Source organism: Drosophila sulfurigaster, chromosome 3 (assembly GCF_023558435.1).
Source record: "Drosophila sulfurigaster albostrigata strain 15112-1811.04 chromosome 3, ASM2355843v2, whole genome shotgun sequence".
NCBI classification, from domain to species: Eukaryota; Metazoa; Arthropoda; class Insecta; order Diptera; family Drosophilidae; genus Drosophila; species Drosophila sulfurigaster.
In genome coordinates this window covers 33,093,131-33,119,482 of record NC_084883.1, presented here as the reverse complement: position 1 = coordinate 33,119,482, position 26,352 = coordinate 33,093,131, and the positions used below count along the sequence as shown (strand labels likewise).

The window sequence follows — 26,352 nt, the reverse complement described above, 5'->3', positions numbered from 1 at the left end:
CACAGGGTTGTTATTATTGGATGAGAGCTGCCAACTCGTCAGATACAGTTATTAACAGTTGGCTAGCAGAATACTTTCTGGCTTGAAAGACTCTGTTGACTGCGAACAGCAATAGAATGGCCAGTATGACCATTAATACTATACATAATAAATGAATTATAGGAAAATGGACACTCACTCTTCTTTAGATAAAATGGGTAAAACATCGAAAAGTAAATAATAAAAAAATCCTATAACAGTATATTTTTCTTTCTTTGCGAAGTATATTTTCAAGTGTCATGGTCACCCTGGACTAAACGCTGTTGTTGCTCTTCTTCTTGAGTGGAGAAGAGAAAGATAGAATCGGTAGGCAGCGCGGCAATGTATGTGAAGAGAGAGCGATTTGCCAATCAGTTGGTGCCGAGTATTTGCTTCGTGAGCAGGTGGGCCGCGCGTCGCGCTAAATTCGTATAAGAATCGCCTCTTAAACAATATGAAAAAATTCCAATAGCCGAAAGCAAAGGCAAAGGCACTTGATGATAATATAAATCGCGGCGCATGCTACGCCCACGCGTTCAAGTTCAGTGCATGCGACGACGACAGAGCAGCGAAAACAACAACCAACCAACAAAAAAAGCCAAAAAGCAACAAAACAAGGCGCAAGTGATAAGAAAGAGAATTAATATATATTTATGTATATATGTATAAGTGTATATATTTGTAATACAAATTTAACGTGAAAAGAAATCTGTCGAATCGCGAGTCGGCTGAAATATATAATAACAAAAAAGATAGAAAGCAATCGTAATATGTGTAAGCAAATTGAAACGAGACAAAGATTAAACAAAGTGTTTTCGTATTTGAACAGTGTTTGTTATTGTTGCTGCAAGTCAATGAAGAAATGTACAAGCAACAACAACGGTGACATCGACAACAACACCAACGACAACAACAAAGTGACAGAGTTGCAATGACAGCGCCACTGAATTTGAATTACAAACATACACGCACACAAACACACAGACTTGTATTTGCATGTATAGTTGTAATTTCTCACATGATTTTTCTAATTACATACATACATATGTATATGTGTTTTTTTATGTGTGTGTGACATGCGGAAGCAAAAACATTCATGAATGGCAATTATGCTGCTGCTGCCGTTGCGGCAACTTTTTTTTCAGCCAACCAGCAGCCAAAATGACGGCAAAAACTACGTACGCTTTTCCACTTTGGAAGTCGTGACGTTTTTCGATTGCATAGCTACACACACAAACAGCCAAACACGTATGCGAGTCGCGAGTGTGTGTGAGTGTGCGCGCTGCTCTGTGAATGCGCGCGCGTGTATGTGTGTCTGCAGGTGTGCGTGTGAGTGTGCGTGTGAGTGTGCGTGTGTTTGTTTGACTGCGAACGAACGTCATAGCAACTCCAGTAAAACGCAAATAAGGCAGCAAAGAAAAAAGCTAATTGCCGTTGAGTGGTCTAATTGGACACCTTGCGTTTGACTTTTTTTCATATATTCATTCGCCCCGTTATCAATTGTAGGTGCTTTCTCTTTCTCATATGTGTATGAGCATTGTGCATACATACATTCATTCGAGTGGTTTATATGCGTGTGTGTGTTTGTGTGTCTGCTCGACCTCGACAAGTTTTCGTTTTCGCTCCTCACACACACAAACACTTAAATGCGGGCATGTTCAGCTGTGTCTTTGTATCTGCGCCTCTCTATCTGTGTGTGTGTTTGTAATTGTCATCATGCTTCTTCATATTGTAATTTCTGCTGTTGTTTTGCGAATTTCCTTGACTCCTTGAACCTTCCCATACACAATGATTACACACACATACATACAAACACCCGCTCGCTTACTTATAAGCAAACTCACACACGCATACAGTAACCTGTCTGTCCCCCCGTAACTGTTGCTGCGCCCCCGCCGACTATACAAACACACGCAGCCACAGACACACATAAAGCAACAAGAGAGTGCGCGCTCTGATGCCCGCTCTGCCTCTGCTGCTGCCGTTGTCTCTGCTCTGAGCGCTGACAGCGGCGCTTGGCGCTTCTGGGCCCCAATGACTTTTGTTATTGTCCGTTGTTGTTGTCGTTGTTGCTGTCGTCTCGCAATCGCAGTCGCTGTCGCTGTCGCTGTCTGGCTGCTGTGTAAGTCGAAGTCGCGTTCTCTAGCTTTTGTTTTTCTGCTCTTTGTATAGTATTTGTTGTTGGCTCATTTATTTTACTTGTTTTTCTTATTTATTTTTCGTGTGCGCGCGACTTTTGTTGTTTTTGGTTTTGTTTTTGCTTTTCTTTTGTTATTTTTTATTTTATTTCTTTTTCGTGTATGTCTCGGTGTGTGTGTGTTTTTTAAATCATTCTCGCTTTTTGCCTTCTCTGATTTTGCTGTCGTTTTTGTGTTGGTTTAAGAAGCAACAACACGAACAGAGGGCACGAGTGCGAATACAACAACAACACAACACGAACAACTACAACAACAATCCGACAACTACTGCGGAGCCTTTTAGTTATCAGCAAAACCCAACAGATATGGTACAAACATACACTTACACATACATATATGTATGTATGTATGTGTATTTTTATGTAGTGTTGCCTCGTGTGCCTACAGTGCCTGGCATAAGTCTAGATCTGCTACTTTTGTACTGCCAAACTGATCTATCTCAATTGATAATTGCATGCAATGTTAATCAAATCGCCCACTCCACTCCTCACCCACCCAACAATCGCCATTCACAATTCACCTGTGAATGACAAACAAAGTTCTATGCGGATTGGTTTCGATTCTGCGTTCTGTGCTCTGTTCCTTATGACGTCTTTTACAGCTGGCTTTCGGTTTTTTATTTGGTCTCTCTCTCTCTTATCCTCTCTCCCACACACGCACACACACACTTAATAATGTATGCTGGCGGCACTTTTGCTCTTTGTGCGTGCGTTGGAAGGCGTCAGGCAGTCAAGTAATGCGCCCAGCTTCAAATTGCTTCCATTTTGGAAGTTCATTCAGCTTTGATTCGCATTCGGTCTTTTCCAGTCCACAGGTCGTCTACGTCGACATCGCATCCCATGAAGCAGAAAAGAGTAGAGCAGTCGACATCGTCTCGTTGTCTGTTGATTTTTGCTCATTGAATTTGACTTTTGTATTTCAATGTGTGCTTATGTACATATGTATGTGTGTTTTCTACCTTGTCCTTCTTCACTTCTCGCACCCCGTATGTTTGCAACTGTTTTGTGTCTTTTGCTTGATTAATAAAAATAAACAATCAATTTTCAATTGGTATTTCATTAAATTTATATTTTGTTTCGCTTGTGCTTGTGAAATTTTCAAGAAACGTGAAAATGTGCAAATTAAAATGCGAATGCCAAGAAGAAAACCACTTAAAAATCGCTTTTGCATTGTTGTTCGCCAGCTGCCGTTGCTCTTTTCGCACCGACAAATTGTTTACAATTTATACGTCACTTACAGATGTGTGCGTGTGTGTGTTTGTGTATAATGTGTTTCAATGTGTTTTACCCTGTAACGCTGCTGTTAGCTAATGGGGCATGTTAAGTCGCTGTTAATTTAACAAACTGTTCCCCAAAAAATGTGCACATATAGCAAGCAGCTTTTGTAATGCGTTCGCCAGCGCAACTTCAACTTCAACCTTAGCTTGAAGCTTTTTATTGTAGGGCATTTCAATGCTGCGCAATCTCTTGATCTCAACGTTTTTCTAGCGTACTTCAATTGCCATTTGAATTGATGTTTGTATGTGTGTGTATGCCGTACTTGTTATGCTTCCTCTTTCTACTGTTTCGCGCTGTTTCTGCCTTAAATTGATTTCAATAAGAATTTGACGACTTGAGCGTTGCTCCAACAAACATCGCCACTTTACTGGCCCAAGTATTCTATCTCACTCACTCGCTCGCAAGCTGTGGACTTGTGTGTGTGTGTTCGTATGTGTGTGTACATGTGTCTGGCCACGCGACCTTGATGCTGTACATTAACCCATTAAGTTTTGTCGTGGTCGCAATGCATACAGTATGTATGTACATACAGGAGGAAGAGCAGCTTGGCCAGGCGATCATCTTACATCGCCTCAATCATTGTGAGCAAAGGAGAGGGAGAGGGAGAGCGAATACAGCGAGAGTGGAAAAGTGAGTGGGATCTTTGGAGAGAGACACACACAGGTTTTGTAGCTACACTGCCAGCTAAAAGTTGTCGCTGAGCAGTTGTTGAGGGTGGGCGTAATTGAAAGCAAGTGAGCAAACAGTAAAACGGGATTAGTAATATTGAGATCAGGCTTAAAAGTGACAGAACACTAATAGTAGAAGAAAGAGCAATAGAAGCAGAGCAGTAACATACGCAATAACAGTACTAGAATAGCAACAGAACAATAACAGAACATTAACATAATCATCACGTTAACAGCAACAGTAACAAACACAACAATCAAATTCAAATTACGAATTCGTTTTAATTGATTTCTTTTAAATCACATAAAGGTTACAAATATGCGAAACTTTAAGTCATAAAACAAAAAAGTTAAAAGTAAACGAAAACATCAAGCAGCTGATAAAGTGTCAGTTGTTTTCCATCATCTGTGAGCCGCAGCAACAGTGACTGCCAAAAGGAGACGTCACGTGCTCAAAGAGCTGGCCACGTGGCCGTGCCCAATGGCCCAGTCGACGCCGCGAGGAGCAGGAGCAGCCGAGCAACCGACGACGTCGACAACAACAACAGCAACAACAACAACAAGAAAAACAACGAGAACAGCGCGAACAACGAAGCTGCCGTTGACCTCATCCTCATCCTCCGCATCATCGACATCAGCATCGCCAGCATCCACAGGCTGAGGCTCTGAGGCTAATGCTCATCATTCTCTCAGTCGCAAACGCGCTCGTAATTGCAACAATTCAATTTAAGCTCGAATCGAATTAAATTTTTGCTGGCGGCGCTGCTGTTGCTGTCCCATTCGTTGTCATTCGCCGTGTTGTCATCTGTGCCTCGCTCTGTCTCTCTCTCTCTCTCCGTCTCCGTCTCCGACTCGTGTGTGCGTGTGTGTGTGAGTGTCCGTGTCTGTGTGTCTGCGCCGCCAGCAGCAACAGAAGCAGAAGCAGCAGCAGCAGCAACAGCAGTAGAAACAGGCATGAATAGCAAATGAATTCAAACTCGGCAAACAAAAGAAAATGCATCTTAAGTGAACTTCCTGCGTTGACAACAAAAACAAGGCACGAGGGGGAGGAGGAGGAGGTGGCAACGCAACTTTAGCCAATTACCGCAAAACACCAAAACAAGAAGAAGAAAAAACACCAACAGCAACTGAATCAGAAGTTAAAGTAGCCACTGCAATGGCCGCCTCCACATCAACGCCACAAAACTACAAAGTGCCATCGACGAGCAAAATATCCGTGGACAAACTACTCCGAGTGGGATACTATGAGCTGGAGAAGACAATCGGCAAGGGCAACTTTGCCGTTGTCAAGCTGGCCACAAATATTGTGACCAAGACAAAGGTGAGTACTTGTCTACTTCTATATAAGTTTAAAGTTTTCCTATGTTTATAACAAAGATTAGATTTATTAATCGAAGTTAGCAAAGAAATTTTAAAGTTCAACTTTATGGAAATTTTATTTATTTTGATGTATCTGAAATTATAAATGAAATTGTAAAGTGCAAACTTATGTAGAAAAAATGTAGAGTTTTTCTAAGGTAGTAAAGGAATTTTAAAGTTTAACTTTATTAACATATTATAGAGATATTTGTTGAGATATGTTTGTTATATATTATAATGATTTTATTGAGTTAGCATCGAAAACTGAATGAAGGAAGAACTTTTGCTTATTTCTTGTTTGACCATCGGGTTTTAACTTTCAAATTGTTCCCTAAATTTTCACAAATTTAGTCTGTGATGGTTTAATCAATATTTTGTTGTCGTTATTTTGGGATAACATATTTTCTTATTATTATGTTGTAATAAACCTTCTCTATATAATATATTTTTTCCCAAAAAATTCTGAATATCATTTGAGTAAAGTCTTGAGCAATTCAAATGGTATGTTATTTCCGAAATAATTCAGGAACACGTTCAATCATTTTTTCATATGCTTAATTTCTTAAATAATATTCATCAATTTCTTAAAAAGTTTGGAAATTGAGCAATGTGGAATGTACTTCTTTGAATTATATGAATATAAATATTTAATATTTCGGTTTGCAAATCGTAATTTTTTAGTCGTTGGCCAGTTATTCCGTTAGGTCGGCTGCGCATTTGGTTTAATCAAATTGATTTTAGTGATTATGATTCTTTTGTTGTTTTGTTTATTGCCGCGTAAATATGTGCGCATAGTATACTTTAGTGTTTACACAATCTATTGACAATACATATTTACAATACATCCGAATCGGCAATGCTCGTGGAGTATTGTTGTGTGCCCCATGTTTACCTTCAATTGACGGCTTGTGGCGCATGGAGCCGAGCAGCAGCTGCTCACCGGATTGATGATGCTAATTGAAACGCATTTTAAAGCGTGTTTCAAGTAATTCTGCTTCCCTCTTTCTCTTTCTCTCTCGCACTCATCTTACAATTGTCTCGCTCTCTCAGAGGGCAAGTCAGAGCCCTCCAGAGATGCTAATGGCATCTCTCTCTCTCTCTCTCTGACACTCTTTCCATCTCTGTCGCTGTTTGAGGAAGTAATTAAATTTAAGATCGTCGCGATTGTTGTTGACGGTTTTTTTTTTCGCTGCTGCTGCTGCTGCTTTTAAATGTAATTTGCATTTATAAATTATTTCCAGAATTTCCTTAAAAGTTATCAGCAAATGCATATCTATAACGTATGGCAAGCTCTTAATTTTGATATTTAATTAGTTGCCAACGTAATTACCTGAGAACATTTGCAGCTGTTCGCTGAAATGCTGCTCAATATCCATGTTATCATACCCTGTTTTCATTCTTATGAAATATGAATATATGAAACTTACATATGAATTATTAAAACATGGGAATAGTAAAAAATGTTAAAGGAATACAAATAAAACAGGAATATTGTAAAAGTATACGTTAATCAAGGATTATTGTAATTCCTTTTTTTCAGTTTAAATATAATAATATAATTATGATACAATTTGTTGTATATAAAATCATTCAATGTCATATGACGATTTATTTAATCGCGAAACACTTTTCCAGGGTAGTTTACAGTCTATAAACTTGCCTTCACTGCCGTTTGCCACTTGTTCTCTATCAGCTGAGCGGCAGCTTCTTCTCTGCATTCCGTATTTATAAGTAAATTCCGAATGCATTTCACAGCAACTAGAAGAGATAATGAGTCACCTTCAGCTGGGCAACGGGCTGTGCTCTGTGGGCTGAGGGCAAACACATATGAATACACACACACACACACACACGCATACGTGCGAAAGAAGGAGATAGAATGGTGGAGGGAGAGTGTGAATGAGAATGAGCGCAGAAAGCGAGAGGGAGAGAAACAATACAGCTGTCACAGTTGCAGTTACAACTGCTGCTGATAATTGGGGCTGTCAAGTGACACAGCTGAACCGCAGAGCCAACAACAACAACAACTACAACAATAATAATGGTAAATAACAACAATGAAGAAAGAACAACAATAATAAGAGAGCTGCAACAACAAAAATAATCAACAACTGAAACTATAACTAAAATATGAGCATTAATAGTTTATCACAACAACAACAACTAATAGGGGGGAATAAGTGTAAATTTGTAGGCCAAACACACAAAAGTGCTACTCATATGCCTAATTGACTAGAAAGCAAAGTTCTCATGTGGTTTTAGAGAAGTCAATATTCCCTAGCATTAAATGGCTAAAGCACTTTTCAAAAATCAACACTTTAAAACCATTTATTTTTCTTTTTATATTTATCAACATAAAGTTAGTCTTTTATAACAAATTATTCAACCATCAACTCAACGTCTGTCTTTATGTAACTTATTTCATAAGACTTCTACTACATAAGGTGTCTTCTTAATGTGATAGTAGCTGTGATAACTCAAGAAACCCATCGCAAATGGAGAGTTTTACGTTTTGCCGAGATATATTTTTTATATGTGTTTCGTTTCTGTTTTCATCACGATAATGCTCTACTACGTACAAATAGCAACACTATCAACGCATACTATGGAGACTTTTGTTTACTCTGTCGACTCATACGGCGAGTGTGTAGAGATTTGAGTATCTCGACTAGTGAGAATAGCACGTGCCAGAATTCAAAATGGCGCCCGGGTAAGGAAATTTACATGCTGCGCGTCACATTTGATTAAATTTGATTTTATTTTTCACATTATTTTCGTTTGATGCTTACAAATTCTTTTGTTCATTTTTTGTTATTGTTGTTTTTTATCATTCTTGTTTTTGGTTTTTTCCAATACGTTTACTGATAAGAACGAGGGTGTGAACGAGACGGAGTGAGAGAGTGTGACACAGCTGTTTGTCAATTTTCAAGGTCCACTCACTTATCTTATTTGGCATTCACAATGGACTTATGAGGGTGCATGTGTGTGTGTGTGTCAGTGTGTGTGTCAGTGTGTTTGCTGAATGCAATGTACAAGTTCAACACGAAGCTAGTTGGATTATTAGCTATAGCCCCAGCTTATCTACTAAGCGCATTTGCCCAATAATTACTACTATCAATTATCAATCGGCAACATGTACAATGTACAATGTACCTAATAGAACATTATTATTATTATTACGATGTGCAAACAATATCGATAAGAATGGACGATTGCCATACTTAAGACTATTAACACATCCCCCCACATCGGGGCTATCGGCGTTCCAAAGCCTATTCCACAAAACATTAAATGTTTACTTTTGATTAAGTAAAAATTGCTTAAACCAATAAGTTGTCTGCGAGCCAAAGATTAGGTGTGAAATCTGCATTGAAATGGTTAAATTTTGTAAGCGATCGTTAGAAAAGTTTGAAGATAGCAGAAAAGATATCGTAACCATATTATAGAATAATAATTTTGTTGAAAAATTGAATTAACAACAAAATTCTTTATATTTCAAGTTTATAGATTATAATTATTCGAAATATGTTTATCTCTTGCCATGTATTTAGGCTGTAATTAATTTCTGGTATATCTGAACATTATCGGGAGAATATAACCTGAACTTATTATTCATTTTTAAGCAGTATTTCCTGTTTATATTATATTGCAAATAATTAATCTTTTATATTATAAATGTACAGCTTAAATGTGTCATGGTTTATCGATCGACAAAAGTTTGAAGCCTTTTCTTTATAATATATGCAGATTATTTTAGTTGATAGTAAAATTTGTTCTCCTAAATTTTTTTACAATTACTTGGTAGTCGAATGTTACAAACATTTTAAAAGATTGTTATTCTAGAATTCTTTTCTCTGAACTGATCGATCTGTTGGACTTAACTCGATTCGAGTGAATTTTTTGCCACTGCCTTCAATTGAATTGAGTTAAGAGATGGCGCGTGGTTGGTTTTGTTTCCATTTCCATTTTCATTTCCATTTTATTAACGCTCCAATTGATGCAATTAAGTCGCAGTTGAAGTGTCTGGCAAACAGCAGCACAACCAGCAGGGGGCGGCTCTAACTTGATTTTCTTTTTGGGGGCTATAACTAACTAACTTGAAAAATACAACAGCGTAAAATAACAGCAACAAAAACATTTCACTCAACTAATCAGTGGCAACTTTTGATTGATCATTCGCCATGGCCAAAAGAAAAAAATATGTTTAACTTGAGCTCACACTGTCTGGGCACGATTCGATCTTAGTCAGAGTCAGAGACAGCAACGGCAACGGCAAAAAAAAAACAAAAAACTTGTTGCTGACCACTCACAGATCCCCAAAGAATATATGAATATATACACACATATATATATGTGTATATATATAAAGGCGATGTGTGCTGCTTTACGACTCAGACGCATGGCTGCCCAAATCGTTTAAACTTTTTATTTACTTTTTCATTAACTATTTCGCGGCTTTTGTTGTACGCTTTTTTTTTTTTGTTGCTCCTTCTTGTGCTTCGTTTGTTAGCTGTCTGGCGTTTTTTTTCTTTTTTTTCGCTTTTTTTGGTTCGTTGTATTCTTCTTCGTGTCTGTCAGCGATAGTGAAAATTCAACAGTCGCAAATACCCTGTAATGAGGGGTAAGAAGAGGTTGCTAGCTTAATGTTTCAGAATTATAGTTGAGTTGGGAAGAACTTTAACTTGCAACAAGCGAACTTGAAATATATTTCTCATTTTTAAATTCAATTTACTTGTTTGTGACTTTGAATTTGGCTGCGTATATTTTGAGTCATTTAGCTAACATTTAACAATTTAAAGAAGCAGAGCTTGCGAATTTTCACATGTTTTTCCGCTATTAAGTCTTTTTTATTCTTCTACAGCGTATCGTCTAGCTCTTATTTGCCGTTTAACACTCGAATTTATTGTTGATTTGTGCTTGAATTTGTCTTTCGTCTGCCACTTGATTCTTGTTGTTGTCGACGCGCGCGGACACACACACTCTAAAACACACACACACACTAAGCACACACACACACACATACACACTCGATAAACATTCGCGTTCATATGATAACAAGCGCGTTATCAAAAAACGCTCCCAGTTGTGAATTAGCAACAAAAACAAGCACGTAAACAACCCAACGAATCAATCACGTGCACAGCTGTTCCCCCCCCCCCTTACTCTACCTTTCTCTCTCTCGCTCGCACTCGCTCTCTAGCCAGATTAGCATTCTTTAACCGCAAGTCAGCCAGCTTCAGGTTTGCTTCCTCTTCAAAGTTACCGCAGAGATTTGCGATCAAAATGAGGGGAAAATGAAATCCTTTGCCATTTCCTGCACTCATTTGTTGACCCAAACGCACCTCCCCCTACCTCAACAATGTGCCACGCCCCGTTGGACACGTGCTGTGTAAGTAGGCCATAGGCATGAAAAATTATTTAAATCGATTTTCCATTTCCGATTTTGTGTTGTGTGCGCTAAACGCAATTGGGGAAAATTTTAAAACGCGGCCTCAACTGAACCCCAATAAAGTTTAGCGACCCTTGGCATAAATACGTGACAAACCCAAGGGGAGCAACTTAAAGAGAGCGAGAGGGAGGGAGAGCAAGAGCTATAGAAAGAGACAGAGACAGAGCAAGTGCAGCAGCCCACAGCGACGACGACGACGTCGACTATTGATTAAACACAAGAGGGTTGAGAGAGGGCAGCGAACAGGTTGTGTTAGCACTGCGGGGGAGAAGGCGGAGAGGGGGAAGGGAGATTGGGTTGGCAACACACGTTTGATTACCGCGTGTAAACAGCGGCAAGAGGCAACTTTCGCAAGGACTTGTCGTCGTCGTCGTCGTTTCATTGGCTTTTATGCATTGTGCAACTCGCTTCAAACGCTGTTGCAACAGTCACATGTCTAAAGACGCCGCAACAGCAACTGAGGCACTCGCCAAGGGGGCGCGGCAGCAGCAGAAGGCGACGCCCCCACCGAAGCCCCAGCGTGGCAAAAGGAAGCCATCGGCCACGCCCACCAGCATACTGTGTGAACTGATGCGCCTCAAGGCACAACAAAAGTACCTCGAATGCAATCAAGTCAAGCTGAATGCCAGCAATTTTCTCGATGACAACGACCCTGGTGGCGACATCGACATCGACATCGGTGCTGGGGAGGATTCACTCCACACGGCAAGTCGAAGACCTTCGAGCGGTCCCAAAGTCAGCAGTCTCATCAATGACATCGATCGCCTTAAGCTTGAACTCGACGAGAAACTGCAAAAGTATCGCATCGATAAACGTGGCCAATTGCAGGACATGTGGCACTACATGCAGACCCTCAAGGAGGATGTCTTCAAGCCCGAGCGACTAAGTCTCTACACAGTTAATGCTGTGAGGGAGCGCATTATAGGGCTGAATGGTCAACTGGAGCGACTCAACGTGCAAAACTCCAAGGAATTGGAATCCCTGAAGCAGGAGTTTGACCAAATGGAGCGGGAGAATAAATTCGTGTGGAAGGATAGCATGTGATGAAAGCGTAGAGTAGAAATTTACGACCAGAAGCACAACTTTTTTAATAAAGAAAGAATGAATAATATATATATTATTTCTCTTAAGTTTTCTTCTTATTTGTTGACCACAACAATTTCTATTTTCATAAAAAACTATTTGCCAGAATCGAAAATATTTTTTGTTGATAATATATTGTTCCCTGTTTCGCATTAATGTTTGATCAACTATTTATTTGTCATGTTCCACGAATTCTGTTTAAATGTAATATATTTGTTGTTGATAATAGATTGTTCCCTGTTTCACATTACTGTTTCATCAACTATTCATGTTCCACGAATTTTGTTTAAATATAATTTAATTTTATTTAAATATAATAAAAAACGCCCACATAATTTTATTCTTGAGAAGAAGTGGTTTTCTGCTAATCTAAATTCCATTTGTATACAGAAAGAAGAAATTTAGTAATAAAAACTAGAATACAAATGTTGTGTTTAAGAACTTTTCAAAAAAATCTTGAAATATGAATTGACAAATTTTTTTTAAACGATTTTAATTTAAAGAAGTCTTAAAGCAGAATATGAGTCTTCGGGAGATGATGAAATCTTTTTAAGTTAGTTTTTGACAAATTTTCAGCATAATTCGATCATTTATTCTTGATTTTAGAGGTTGTTGATCTTTAACAAAATATCTTGGTACAAGAATTCCAGACTACAAATTTCTTGAAATAAGATTTCAATTTAAAAAACTCTTTTTTTTGAAAACTTCAATCTTTAATCATTGTTGTGAGATGATAAAAACACTTTAGTATGTCACAAAACCTCTATTTACTACGGGTTTTGGCTGAAAATATAGTATCTATGGTATACTTTAAATGTAGTCCTTTATCAATATCCCAATTTTAGTATTTTCGCGATATATGAATGTTTTTCTCTTATTCAAAATGGCTATAGATTTATTACTTGTTTTAATATTAATATATTCTTTGATTAACATACATTCTATACATTTTGTTATTTATTGAGTTGCGTAAACCAGTTCAGAAATGTAAGCTCTTCACACTGGTTTTTATCTTTTAAGCGCGATTTGCATTACGATTAAATATGATAAATAAAAGTAATGGCAAATTGATGGCAATTTAAAGGGAAATCCTTGCTTTTTGCATTCAATCCATGGCAAAGGCAATGAGTCAGCTTCGAGGCGGTGGCATTAAATGGAATTTACATTCTGAAAATCCATTTAGGAAAGTCGCAATCAACTTTGTATAGTCCTTGCCTTTAAATCAATACGTGAGCCAAGGAGCAAGGAGACGCGCAAGGAGCCAATTGCCTTGGCTTTTTCTGTTATGCCAACCGAAGGATTTCCAAATGTGACATTGTTCTTTCGCTTCATTGTTGTGGTGGTTCCTTTTATTGTTGCTGTTGTTGCTGTTGCTGTTGCTGTTGCGCTTTGAATGTCTCATTTACGAGCAATTGTTCTTAAGGTTCATCGCATTTATAGCGAAAGGTCAAAGCGGCACGTGGCAATGGCATTTTTCGCTGCGACAACTCATTTTTGCCCCCGTTTTTCATATTTAAAATAATATTTGAGAGAATTTTTGTGTGTGTGCCGCCGCCTCACGTGGCATTGACATTTCCAGGAATCAGTGTTGTGCGCTAATGTGGTAATTATATAAAAACTAATAGGAAATATACAAATAATATTACGCATACGTCGCGTAGTGCAGGTGAGAAAATTGTTTACAAATATTTAGAAACTGCAAACTCTGAGTAGCGAGTAAATATTGATAATTCATTTAATACAAATTATTTATGGGAAAACAAAAAAACAATTTGTTTAACTGTTGCGGCAGCAATAAAAATACAACAAAATAATAATAATAATAATAATGATAGCAGAAACAACAGCAAGTTGAAAACCGGTGTGAGGCTCATCAGGCAATAGGTTGATGTTGATGTCGATGCTGTTGCTGATGCTGTGACTGCTGCCAAGTTAATGATGATGATATGGATGATGTTAATAATCATAATGATCATGTTGCTGTTGAGGCGAGCAAGTGATCTACCTAGCTTACCTCTCTCTCTCCATCCCTCCTCTTTCTCTTTCTCTCTCTCTCACACACACTTGCCGTTTACGCTTTATTGTTAATTATTTCAGTTTTTGTTAAATTATTATTGAAATGCTTGGCAGAAACACAAAAGCAAACACCAACAACAACAACAGCGAGAGTCGTGTGTAAAGAATGCTTTTTGTCTTGTCTTCCCTTGCGTCGCTCTGTTCTCTCCCCTCTACATCTCCCCCTTGCCTCAGCTGTTGGTGCTGCTCATGCTCTCTCCCCTCCGGACAACATCATGATCAACAAGAAAAAACATCAACGCCTTTAGAGAATCGAGCACTCACTCGCGCCATCTTTGGCGCTGTTTGTTGGCGTGGTTATCTAGTGGTTGTTGTTGTTGTTGTTGCTGTTATTATTATTATTGTTGCTGCCTTCTTGTCCGCTTGCCATGGTGTTTTGTTCTTCTACTCTCTGTTGTTGCTGTGGCTGCTGCTGTGACTGCAGACAGTGCGCCACCTACCACCTGACCCCCAGCAACAGCAAACAACAAGCAAAACAACGCGACGCGTCGTCGTGTTAGCACAGAGAGACACGTTTTTATGCATACCCTACATGAAAGCTTATTGGTTAAGTCTATAATTATGTTACGTATCAGCTATAAGGTTGTCATGAAATGAAGAATCTGTTTTAGGAATACTTTTAATTAAAAAATTCTAGTTCTTTTCTTAAAAAAGTTCAGTATATAAATAAGTTTTAAGAAAGTGTTTATGTGCTTTTAAAAAGTCAAAAATTTATTAATATTGTATTAGTAAAAATAGACATAAAAGTCACATAAAGGAAGTCGAGAGAAAAGTTTAAAATCTTCCTACCAAAGCAGCTCTATACATCATTGAGAGCTATTAAATTGACTGCGATGGTCATGCCAAATAAAATATGAAAATAATAAAAAAGAAACGACGAAAATGCAAAAAAAAGAATCCGAGTGGACAGATGGAGTATTATAAATGTTACAACTAAATTTATTTATAATGAAAGGAATATAGAAAAAATGGGGTGAGGCTAGGTATTGGATATTATTATAAATCTTTAAACTAATTTTGTTGTGGGGGATACTACACATAATGTAAAGCTAACTTTATAAATCATACAACTTATTTGATTTATTATACATAGAAAATTTAAAAATATGTACCTTTGACCCTAGCAAACAGTACTAAAAATTGTACAGCTAAATGTATTTATAAAGAAGACAGATTAAAGCAAAAATTACGCTATTACAAATCTTACAACTAAACTTATTAATAATAAATAGAAATTTGGAAAAATAAAATGGTAATCCAGTCGAAAATGAATCTCAAAACTAAATTTATTTATAAGGAATAGAGAAAGCGATGATCCTTGTGTTAAGCTTTGTAGAATATAAAAAGTTGAACAAGCTCTGCTTTGTTATAAAGCGTAGCAGAGCATTTGCTATTCGTTGTCGAAAGTATGCACAATTTTTTTGGTGGGGGGATTTGCTCTTATTACTGCCAGAGATGACGACGACATCGTCAACCCACACACAGCTTGAATTTCGTTAGCTCTCGTCGTTGTCGTCGTCGTCGTCGTCGTTGTTGTCAGCGTCGTTGTCTCTTTGAGTCGTCGCAGTTCTCCGCTGTTTTGGTTCGTTCACCTTCGGGCCGAACCCAAAAAACAATCTAACGAGATCAGAGAGAATCAGAGAATAATGCGGGCGAAAGATATATAGAGACAGAGAGAGAGAGAGAGCATATCAGACTGTTGACTAATGCGACCTTTTCGTTTCCTGTTGCCCAATTTACAGGTGGCCATCAAGATCATTGATAAGACGTGCCTCAACGAGGAATACCTGAGCAAGACGTTCCGGGAGATTGCAATATTGAAATCGCTGCGTCATCCGCACATAACGCGCCTCTATGAGGTGATGGAATCACAGTCGATGATCTATCTGGTCACCGAATATGCACCGAACGGCGAGATCTTTGATCACCTGGTGGCCAATGGACGCATGAAGGAACCGGAGGCAGCGCGCGTCTTCACACAGCTCATCTCGGCGGTGCACTATTGTCATCAGCGTGGCGTCGTGCATCGTGATCTCAAGGCGGAGAATGTGTTGCTCGACAAGGACATGAACATCAAGGTAAGTGAAGAAGACAGTTGAACTACAAAGAAGAACTACAACTAATAATCACTTCTGATTTGCAGCTAGCGGACTTTGGCTTCAGCAATCACTACGAGGAGGGCAGCCCGCTGCGCACGTGGTGCGGATCACCGCCCTATGCGGCGCCAGAGGTGTTCCAGGGTCTGGAGTACGATGGTCCCAAGTCAGATATCTGGAGTCTGGGCGTTGTGCTCTATGCGCTCGTCTGCGGCGCTTTGCCCTTCGATGGCAAGACCATTCTGGAGCTCAAGAGTCGCGTTGTCTTGGGCAAATTCCGCATACCTTTCTTTATGTCGCAGGGTGAGTTAGCGACTCTCAAATGCTCTTCTCAGAAGGAAGCTAATATGTTAAATCTTTACAGAGTGCGAGCATCTCATACGCAATATGCTGGTGGTGGAGCCGGATCGTCGTTACACCATCAAACAGATCATCAAGCATCGCTGGCTCAGCGACTGGCAGGCGGAACTGCAGCAAGAGGAGCGCTGTGATGCCACAACGTTGCCCTTTGGCGCCGCGTCAACTGCAACGTCTCAATTGTCCAGCTCGAATTCGCTAACTGGTTCAAGTTCGTCGCTAGCGGGCGTGGAATCGAGTGATGCTGGCACAGCGCCTCAGCTGGATGCTGTGGTCATGACACACATGCTGCAGTTGCCCGGGCTGACGGCGGACATGATTGCGCAGTCGGTGCACGAACATAGGTTCGATAACATCTATGCCATATACAATCTGCTGCAGGATAAGCTGCTACAGAAGCGACGCGAAAACCAAAGACTGCAGCATCACGCGAGTTTGGCGTATTCGAGATCACGCAAGACGAGCATCACGACCGGCGTTGTGGATCGTTCGGAGCCTGTTAAACAAGAGTCCCTCGATCGTCTCAGTCCGCTCAGCAATGCGAATGCCTCAAATACCGCACTGGGTTTCGGCTGGTGTGCCGATGTCGGTGTCGATCTGGAGAAGTTCGGAGACTTTGAGCTCGAATGCCTGGCACGACCCAATGAGGTGGGTTTCTTAATAGATTGAAATTATTATGATCACAGATCAGAGATCACAGTTTTTGATAGCTTAAAGTATATGGTTTAATCTTTTAAGTATATAAATTATGATTAACCAAGAGGTTCATTTAAATGTCCGTTTTTAACCTGTGTATAGAATACGCATGAAAAAGATGCCGATATATATGTGTGTCCGTATGTTTGAACACCTTCATCTCCTAAAGCCAATAAGCAAGTTCTTTAATAGATGAGAATATTCATAATTAACCTTGTAGGGACATTAGGTTATTATTAATTATAAAACTTTAAGGACTGATTTTTCAATCTCTTCATAAGTTGTATTTTTGGGACAAACTTATTTATAAGTACAATTTTTTCAATGTCGCAATAGCTTGTTGTGATGATTTCGTAGCTGAGATTGCACTTATTAGAGATTATGAGATTATAATTATTATTCTGAAAAGTTCTCATTTTATTATAATACTCGTACAGATGTTGAAATACATCAGGAAAGTTAGCCACATCATAGAGAGGTAGTTAAGGTCACAATTAAGAATATTTAGTTTTAATAAACATATCTCAAATTTTAGATCTTACTTATTTGAATTAACTAAATCTTATCTCCTTGCAGTCCACTGTTCATCCGCAGCATTTGAGCGCCACAGCAGGTGGAGTAAGTGGAGCAAACACACGACGGCACACAGTAGGACCCGGCGATGTGGCACACGAACAGGCGCTGGCCAATCCGAATGTGCCGCCCATCGATTTCAAGTGTGCGCCGCAGTGCAGCGATGCAGCACAGGCCACGCCCTATTATCCCATGAATCTGCCCATGCTGCAGAATCAGCCGCTGCACAATCTGACCATCAAGGATCAGCATCTGCTCAAGCCACCAGTTGTCATGGGTGCCAGTAAGTTAACACTGCAAAAATCTCACTGAATTCCATTTTTAATTACTGTTTTCGTCAAAAGGTTCCTTTGGACGTCGTGCCTCGGATGGTGGCGCCAATCTGCACATTTATTATCCAGCTACGGTGCCAGTTGGTGGCAATGCTGCAGCTGTGGCCAGTGGTCAACAAATGGACACTTCGGGCTACTACATGAATCCCAGCCTAACCTCCACGCCCGGAACCACAGAACTGTCGCCTCTAAGCGAACAATCTTCGGGTCAGCTGCATTGTTGTCCCGAAAACAGCGGCGAGGAGTGCAGCGAGGAAATCCAACGGCAAGTTTGCAAACTCATTTTCTGCATTTGTATTGTATTTAATGTTTTATATTCTTGCTTACAGCTATATGCAGAAACGTGGTGGAGTTAAACGTCACACGGTTGGTTGCACCGAGGATCTCTCTGTCACGCACAGTCCCGGCGAGCTGGGACATCTGCAGGTGCCGCCAGGAGCTCAGCCACAGACACCCACCGGCAGCAGCTCGGGCGGTGGCAACATGCGCACCCGTCGAACGGGTTTACTCACAGTCACCGAAAGACCGCCAGGTACGTTTCAGATGTCTCGCTACCTTAATGTTGTTTGCTAAATGGAGGAGGGAGAAGGAAGAGAATTAAGACAGAACAGACATCATTTTAGTGAGAAAGATTCATACAAATAGAATATATCAAATATCAGGGCATATGACAGTGATGAACAGAGACTATAGTCATTAATCTTCTTATAATAAGTTCATATATTTGAATAAATAGAACAGACAGAAACTTATAGAAATGAGGTGAAAATGATGCTACGAATGAGTGATTAAGATGGATTATGATCGAGTTGAATGCAAAAACAAATCGCAAAATAATGTGAGAGGCTCTTTTCAAAAGGTGACATAATTACAGATGGCTTTAAAAATAGGTTTAAGAGGTCTAAAATAAGACGTGAATTAAATTTAAAAGAAAGATCAAAATAACTGTATATAAAAAGAATTTAAAAGATCTTAAATAACAGCTGAAATGCAGGCAAATACAGAGATGAGGATCATAAGGTTAAAAACAATTGTATTCAGAAGATAAATTAAAGTAAGTTATTTATGAAACGGTGAATTTAAACTGAACGGAACTGATAGACTGAGAAGTAGAATTGGTTTTAAAGATTTAATATGTTTTAAAAATTAATATAAAAATACAAATGTTGAGAGACTCGCAAACAATTTCCACCAGATCTCATTTTGCTAATAAATAATTTTAGTTTTATTTAATTTAACCCTTAATGAAATCTTAATTTAACTGCGCTAATTGCTAAAATAATTTACTTACTTACTTATGATTTTTATTTAATTTAATTTGTATTTCGTATTTGTTTTTATTTTGTTTCGTTTTATGGTTTGTTTCGGATTTTTCGGTTGCATTTTGCCTTTGCACAACATCAACAACAACAACCGCACTACCAAATAACCTGCTGTCGCTGCCTCTGCCTCTGCCGCTGCTCGCTTGACTCCTTTGCCACGCCCATGCAATAAAATCGCCCACATAACACTCTGCAGTCATTTGCCCCGAGCTAATACGCGAAGTTGAATCTCGCATGAATCGCGACTATTTGCCGCCAACGCTCAAATCTCTGAGTCAATCCCCGCCAAATGCGCCCAACTTTGGTCTGCACATGGGCGTGGGCGTGGGCGTAGGTGTGGGCGTGGCCATGGGCATGCCAGTTGCCACATCGCCGCAGCATTCCTTGCCCCTGAGCATCACCGGTGGCAGCAACTCGGTGCCACTTGTGGCGCCCACAGCGGCGGCCAACAATCGTCGCGCCTATCGCGCTGCCCACTGTAAATTGCCCACTGTGCAGGAGGGTGGTAAGTTTTATGATTTCCATTCTGCCATTTTCAGTTGATTTCCCCATTCCACGCGCACATTGCTAACAGCGATCCTCAGGCTGATCTCTTTCAAGATCTTCACTAATCTTGTTGCTACTCTTGTTTGCTTTCCATTTTTTTCTTTTTGTTTTCGCCACCGCTCACGTTAGCGACCATAGGACGCTACAGCCCAGTGCGTCGCGCCTCGGAGGGATCACGCTCACAGTTCCAGGGACCGCTGCAGGAATGCCAATCCCTGCAAAAAGGTATCGCACAGAGAAATTTTTTGGTTGCACCAAGTCCGCCGCTTTTAGAAAATTCGATCAGTCTGCCGGGTAAGCCAAAATCTCAGTAACCACACGCTCAGCCAAGCACCGATCTAATTATTTCCACAACCAATACTAATCTTTCATTCGTTGCTTGACAGGCTCACCCATACATGGCAAACCAACGAATCTGCAGCTGGCGTTGCGTCGTGGCCACGACATCGAAGTGCCGCCGGAGGCAATCAAGAGTCTGATGCCGGCGTTGGATCGTCTGGTGAAGGAGCAGCGCGTCAGCTTCGAGATTGCCAAGAAGATAATCTCATCGAATGTAGTGCCCATCGATTTGGCGCCCCAACTCGGTCTCGCCGCCCACGCAGCCAGCGCGGCCGTGAGTGGCGGCCATCTGGATCAATCGCATCTGTATCAACAGCAGCCCATGCACAACAGCTACAGCGTTTCGCCGCTGACCTTGCCTCACGGCCCGAACGCTTCGCTCACCTCGGCCAAGCAGATGTTTGGTCAGCCCATCTGTGGCTATCAGTATCCCGGCCCAGGTCAGGCATTGGCCATGGGTTTGACGCTCCCCCTGCAACCGCAACAGCTGGTGGGACAGTTTAGCAGCATCAATCTGGGTGCCAGCAATTCGAACAACAGCAGCGGCTGCCAGTCGCCCGTGTACAGCACGAACAGCAACAGCGGCAGCGGTTTCAGTGGCAGTTGTTCGCCCAATCCTAATCCCTATTTGCCCGGCACTGGACCGTTTAATCCCTGTGCTGGCAACTCATCGCCGCTGCATCAGATCACCAAGGGCATCTCGGGCTTGAGCACAGGCGGCGCTGGTGGCTCCATAACACGCGGCACTTCGGCGGCCAGCGAAGGTGCCGCTGCCGCTGCTCAGCAGCCATTGGATCTGTCCATGGATGTGTGCAGTGCGGGAGGGGGAGTGTGTGGAGCGGAGCAACCCACTGATTATGCTACTCCGAATTGGTTTATGCCCGCTGCAGCGTACTACGATCTGAAGCCATTGAATCTGTCGCCAGCGCAGCCAGTGCGTGTGGTTCCGACGCCGCCGGCATCGCCCAATCTGTGCATCATACAGGAGGAGAACGGCAATGGGCAGATGTGTCACACCATTAGCACTGGGACACCGTATGCCGGCTGCACAGGCGGCATAACTCCGCAGATATGCCTCACCGATGTCCAGGGCAGCGAGATCACGTTGGTGGCACTCTCCTCGGACAACAGTCGCGACAGCGAGGATTCACTCGAGCCGCATACGCCTATTATGTCGCTGCAGGTGAGTCATTACATTCCCATTTGTAATATAATAACCTGTATTAATCATTAATTATTGTCCCGCTTTTAGGGTCTCATTATCACGGAGCCCAGCAGCGATATGCCGTCAATAACGCGTGGCATTGGACGCAAGGCCAGCCTGGACTGTGAGCCCAGCGCGAATCATGCCTCGGGTAGTCAATGTCATGGCAACGCCTCCAATGCGGAGGCGCATCGGCGTGGCAGCGATAAATCGCTGGGATTCTCCGACGATTCGCTGAGCAACGATTCGAATAATCTGTCGCCCTCTTGCCAGGAGCCGTCGGCCAGTTCGGGCTTCAAATCCGATTCACATTCCGAAATGGGTGATCACACCGAATGCGGCCATTTAACGCCCGACTCCATGTGCGATTCGCGTCGCATGTCGGATGAAATGTGCTACGAGGTGCCGCTGCCACATGAATGCTCCAATCTCGACTCAACACGCATACTCGAAATGGTCAAACAGACCATCGATTCAACCATGCCACCCAAAGGGTTTGTTCTGCACAAGGGCAGCATCAGTTCGGAGGATAGTGGCGCGGAATCGCGGCACAGCAGTGCCTCGAATGCATCCAGCGATCTGACTGCCAATCCCAATGCCAGTGGGAGTTCGGCGAACTCTTCGACTGCTGCTGCAGCTGCCTGCAACTATGGCGAACCCACCACAAATCTCAGTCTGGAGTATTCGGGCGGTCTGCAGATTGAGCTGCAGGTCTGCGAGGGTCGCAGTCGGGATCATCATGGCGCTGCCAAGGGCATCAAGTTGCGTCGCATTTCCGGTGATCAGTTCGAGTACGGAAAGATTTGCCAGCAGCTCATCAGCACCATAACCATGCAGCAGGTGGCTGGCTAAAGTGCTGGGGGCAGCGGGACTGTCCCCCACTTTTTCTGCCACATGTCACTGCGTCTCCCTGTGTATGTATCTGTGTGTGTGCTTGTGTGTGAGTGTGAGTGTGTTTGTATCTGTATCTGAATGTCCTGTAATGCAACCAACAGAATGACTCGCCTTGCCTATATAAACTCTGCATAGCTGTGATCTAAGCCGATATACATATGTCTATATCTATATATCCTCTTGTCTGTATGTATGTATGCGTGGGTGTGTGTGTGACTGTCTTTAATTGTGGCATTAAACTAAACGTAAACGAATCAAACGCTCGACATAAGCAATTCTAAAGGAAACTATTATTATTACTTCAATGGAATTTAAATTTGACTTTATTTCAATATTGCAAATTAATAACTTAATCAAAATTTTTATCAAATTTAAACTTGTATAATGCTATATAGATAGATACTCTTGATTCTTGGGCGAGCATTTCACAAAACTGTCTTATATCTTATATACAATTCACACACACCATCATACACCCACACACATACACACATAATTTTAGCCACATACACACATCGAACAACCACATAGATATTTTGCAATAGAGCGTAGAGTGCAAAAACTTGTTCAGTTTTTGAATTTGAATCCAGGAATCTTGGACTGTTCTATTTTATTTTTTTTTAATGTTTCGCTTTTAAGTTTTGTTCAAAAAACGACACAAATAAGTTAAATGCATTCCAGTAGCAAAAAATTTTGATTGAGACGTTCTAGCTATATCAAAGTACGAGTATCTAATATGTAGAACTAGATAAAACATAAATAAATGTAATTTTTACTCTGTGCAATCCGATTATAAAACAAAACGACAAATGTGTATAGCGCTCAGATTGGCACGATTTCAAATTTAAAACAAAAAACACTTTGTTTCTAAATATACTATATAACTATAGTAGATACTTATATAATTACGATATGATGAAGATGATGATAACGATGATAATGATAACAACAAGTGTCTGTAGTTAGTATGCAGTTTTTGCTCCGTTATATTGTAAGCACTAATCTTTAAGCTCTTTGATTCCGTTAAATTTACATCAACAAAATGAAAGAAATCTTTTATGTACGTAGTAAAACTTTGTTCGTTTGTTAATGGTTAGAAATGGCGCCTTCGATACGCGTTCAAATTGATTAAACACAAATTGAGAAATCTATTATTAAAAGACTGCTGTGATTTTAAATATAATTACTTATTTAGTTCAGAAAAAAATATAAAAAAAACAAAACAAACCAACAAAATAAACAACAAGAACTTAGCTATACATATGAAAACAATTAATAATTAATTCAACTTTATCTTAAATAAATTACCAATTCTCCAAACATAAATACTAAATGTTTCATTTTATTTTTGTTTAAGCTCTCAAACAATATTATGGTTAATGTGATACTTTTTTCAAACTTCGCGCTGCATTGTTTTAAGAATGGGCGCCACCTAGTGGAAATTCTATGAATCAAAAATGGATTCATCAATCGATAACAATGCACGAGCCAGAGCCGCAATATTGTCTTGTCGATAGTGTTTTGTGTAGAAAAGGAAGAAGAAGAAACTTGTTTTGATGTTGATATTCATATTTTAAAGCATTTTTGTGATTCTTGCCGAAGCATTTAATGGAATAAGCAGCGGCACAATGATTTGCCGCCTGTGCCTGAACAGCGCCAACGACACCATACAGATATTTGAGGGCGTTGGCTTGTCCCTAAACGTTGCCACGGTGCTAGCAAAATATTTTTGGTTCCAGGTAAGCGTTGCTATATTTATATTTACGTCTGTGTAAACAAATCTAATGTCCACAGCCAAAAAACGATGATCCTATCTCAACGGCTGTCTGTGTGGACTGCTGGACACGCGTCAATGATTTCAACGAGTTCTACTGCAGCGTGGAGAAGGCGCATCGCCTCCTCACGGAAAGATTCTCGCTAAAGAGCGGCGAACAGGAGAAGAGCAAACCAATTGCTCCTTCGCAAAAAGTCGAACCCATTGAAGATGTGAAAGAACTCATAGATGCCAGCGATGAGGATGAATTTGATGACGCTGTCTTCGATCAAGGCCACGAAGATGAAGCTGTTGATGCTCTATACGAAAATGCCAGCGAAAGTGAAGCATCATTTAGCAACGAACAGTTTCTCAACGATGTGGTGGCTCAGCAAGATGCTGAGCAACTCAACGAGCCAACAGAGGAAGAGCAGGAGGAAGTGGTGGTAGTAAAGCAAGAGGTGGACCCAGTAGTGACCCCAGAGCGTCGAGTGACGCGTGCCACACGCGCCAAAAGCAAAGCAGCAAGTCAATTGTCGGAGGAGACTCCAATAGAGAAACCGCTGCCCGTTAAGCGCAGGGGCAGAGCAAAGACTGAAAAGGTCGAGGTCAGTAGTGTTGAAGAGGATTCTGGCAGCAAAGCAAGCAAACGTTATGTGGATTATAAAAAATCGATGGTGGAGATCGATGAGAAGATAGCGCAGCACATGCGACTCACCTGCAGCGTTTGCCACGAGGGCCAGTCGACGTTTCTGTTGCTGTGCAAGCACATGCAGCAAGTGCATCATCGCAAGGGCTATGCGGTCTGTTGCAACAAGAAGTTCTACAAGCGCTCCTTTCTCACCGATCACATTGATCGTCATTCCAATCCCGAGAAATTCAAGTGAGTTTGGTAAAGTGACGAACCAGATTACAACAAATTCCCCTGCAAGCATTGAGCACAATATGTTAATCAAAACTCTTTTTAGATGCAATCTCTGTGGTCGCACTTTCGCGGACAAGCAATGCCTGCGCAACCATGAGCTGCTCAAGCATCAGCCCGAGGAGGAGAAGACCTTCATTTGCGAGCATTGTCCTAAGCGCTACACAAAACAGTATTTGTTGGATCAGCATCGCATTATACACAAGGAACGCACAGTGCCCTGCGATCTCTGCGACAGGCGGTTAGTAAAAATATTCCTTTTTCTTTGCTTTTTTTTTGACTTGTCTTCTTATAGCTTTCCCAACTTCTCCATGCTGTGCACGCATGTGAAAATGGTCCACGGCAACTATGGCACCATGTGCGACATCTGCGCCCAGGTGATACGTGGCCAGGCGGCCTTCCAGCGCCATCAACTGGAGCATGCGGGCATCACAGAGCCCAAGGTGCAGTGCGACATTTGCGGCTCGTGGCACAAGAACAAGTACAGCCTGAAGAAGCATGTGAGCCGACACAATGGCAACTCCGTGGAGAGCACCTGCAACATCTGTGGCAAAGTATCGCCCAATCGAAGCGCGATGCTGAGTCACATGCGTTATGTGCACACCGCAGATCGTGTGCATGGCTGCAGTGTGTGTAACAAGAAGTTCAAGAAGGCCATCAATCTAAAGGAGCACATGGCCACGCATACGGGCGAGGTGCTGTACAAGTGTCCGCATTGCCCGAAGACCTTCAATTCGAATGCCAATCAGCATTCGCATCGCAAAAAGTGCCATCCCAAGGAGTTTGAGGAGGCGCGTCGAGCGCGTTTGCAGAATCGCATGGAACCGAGCAACGCAGCCGGTGATGGTAAATCAAATAAGTCGAGCATGATTACGATTACCACGGGAGAGACAGAGGGGGAAATGGAGACGCACAACATACTGGTGACGACGGCCGAGCAAAGCGATGGCGATGGTGATAACGATGATGTGGAATTCAAGGGCGAGGACATTGAGTTTATGCTATCGCTGAGTCCACAGCCAGTGGAATGAGACAATCGATAATGCTGTTTTGTGTGTGTTTTTTAGCTGATTAACGTATATAATTTGTATTTTAAAAGTGCGAAAGTCCTTAGGCTAGCATTAAGATTAACAAGAAAAACAATTGAAAATAAACAGACAGAGAGACAGATGACATTAAAGCCAGGAATG

General features: G+C 41.2%; 3 protein-coding genes across 5 annotated transcripts; all 3 read left to right on the top strand.

Annotated features, from left to right (window-relative positions):
* Positions 1-6: 6 nt before the first annotated feature.
* LOC133841604 (uncharacterized) lies at positions 7-23,736 on the top strand. Of its 3 annotated transcripts, none has more exons than XM_062274208.1 (13): positions 7-197; positions 263-792; positions 4,472-5,482; positions 15,871-16,206; positions 16,272-16,527; positions 16,589-17,229; positions 17,854-18,133; positions 18,195-18,447; positions 18,512-18,714; positions 19,701-20,009; positions 20,189-20,344; positions 20,437-21,572; positions 21,642-23,736. In XM_062274208.1, exons 3-13 carry the CDS (start codon positions 5,318-5,320, stop codon positions 22,443-22,445), a joined length of 4,539 nt encoding a protein of 1,512 aa, XP_062130192.1. In that variant the 5' UTR covers positions 7-197; positions 263-792; positions 4,472-5,317; the 3' UTR covers positions 22,446-23,736. The 3 variants fall into 3 exon arrangements, with proteins under 3 accessions (XP_062130192.1, XP_062130191.1, XP_062130194.1); XM_062274207.1 differs by having other exon boundaries at positions 20,180-20,344; XM_062274210.1 differs by lacking the exon at positions 19,701-20,009.
* On the top strand, positions 10,525-12,116 carry LOC133845109 (uncharacterized). The gene has a single exon (XM_062279472.1). It carries the CDS (start codon positions 11,360-11,362, stop codon positions 12,011-12,013), a length of 654 nt encoding a protein of 217 aa, XP_062135456.1. The 5' UTR covers positions 10,525-11,359; the 3' UTR covers positions 12,014-12,116.
* Positions 23,737-23,967: 231 nt separating the features above from the next.
* Positions 23,968-26,342, top strand: LOC133841516 (transcription factor grauzone). The gene is made up of 4 exons (XM_062274064.1): positions 23,968-24,226; positions 24,282-25,123; positions 25,209-25,403; positions 25,458-26,342. Exons 1-4 carry the CDS (start codon positions 24,116-24,118, stop codon positions 26,191-26,193), a joined length of 1,884 nt encoding a protein of 627 aa, XP_062130048.1. The 5' UTR covers positions 23,968-24,115; the 3' UTR covers positions 26,194-26,342.
* The last annotated feature ends 10 nt before the right edge of the window (positions 26,343-26,352 follow it).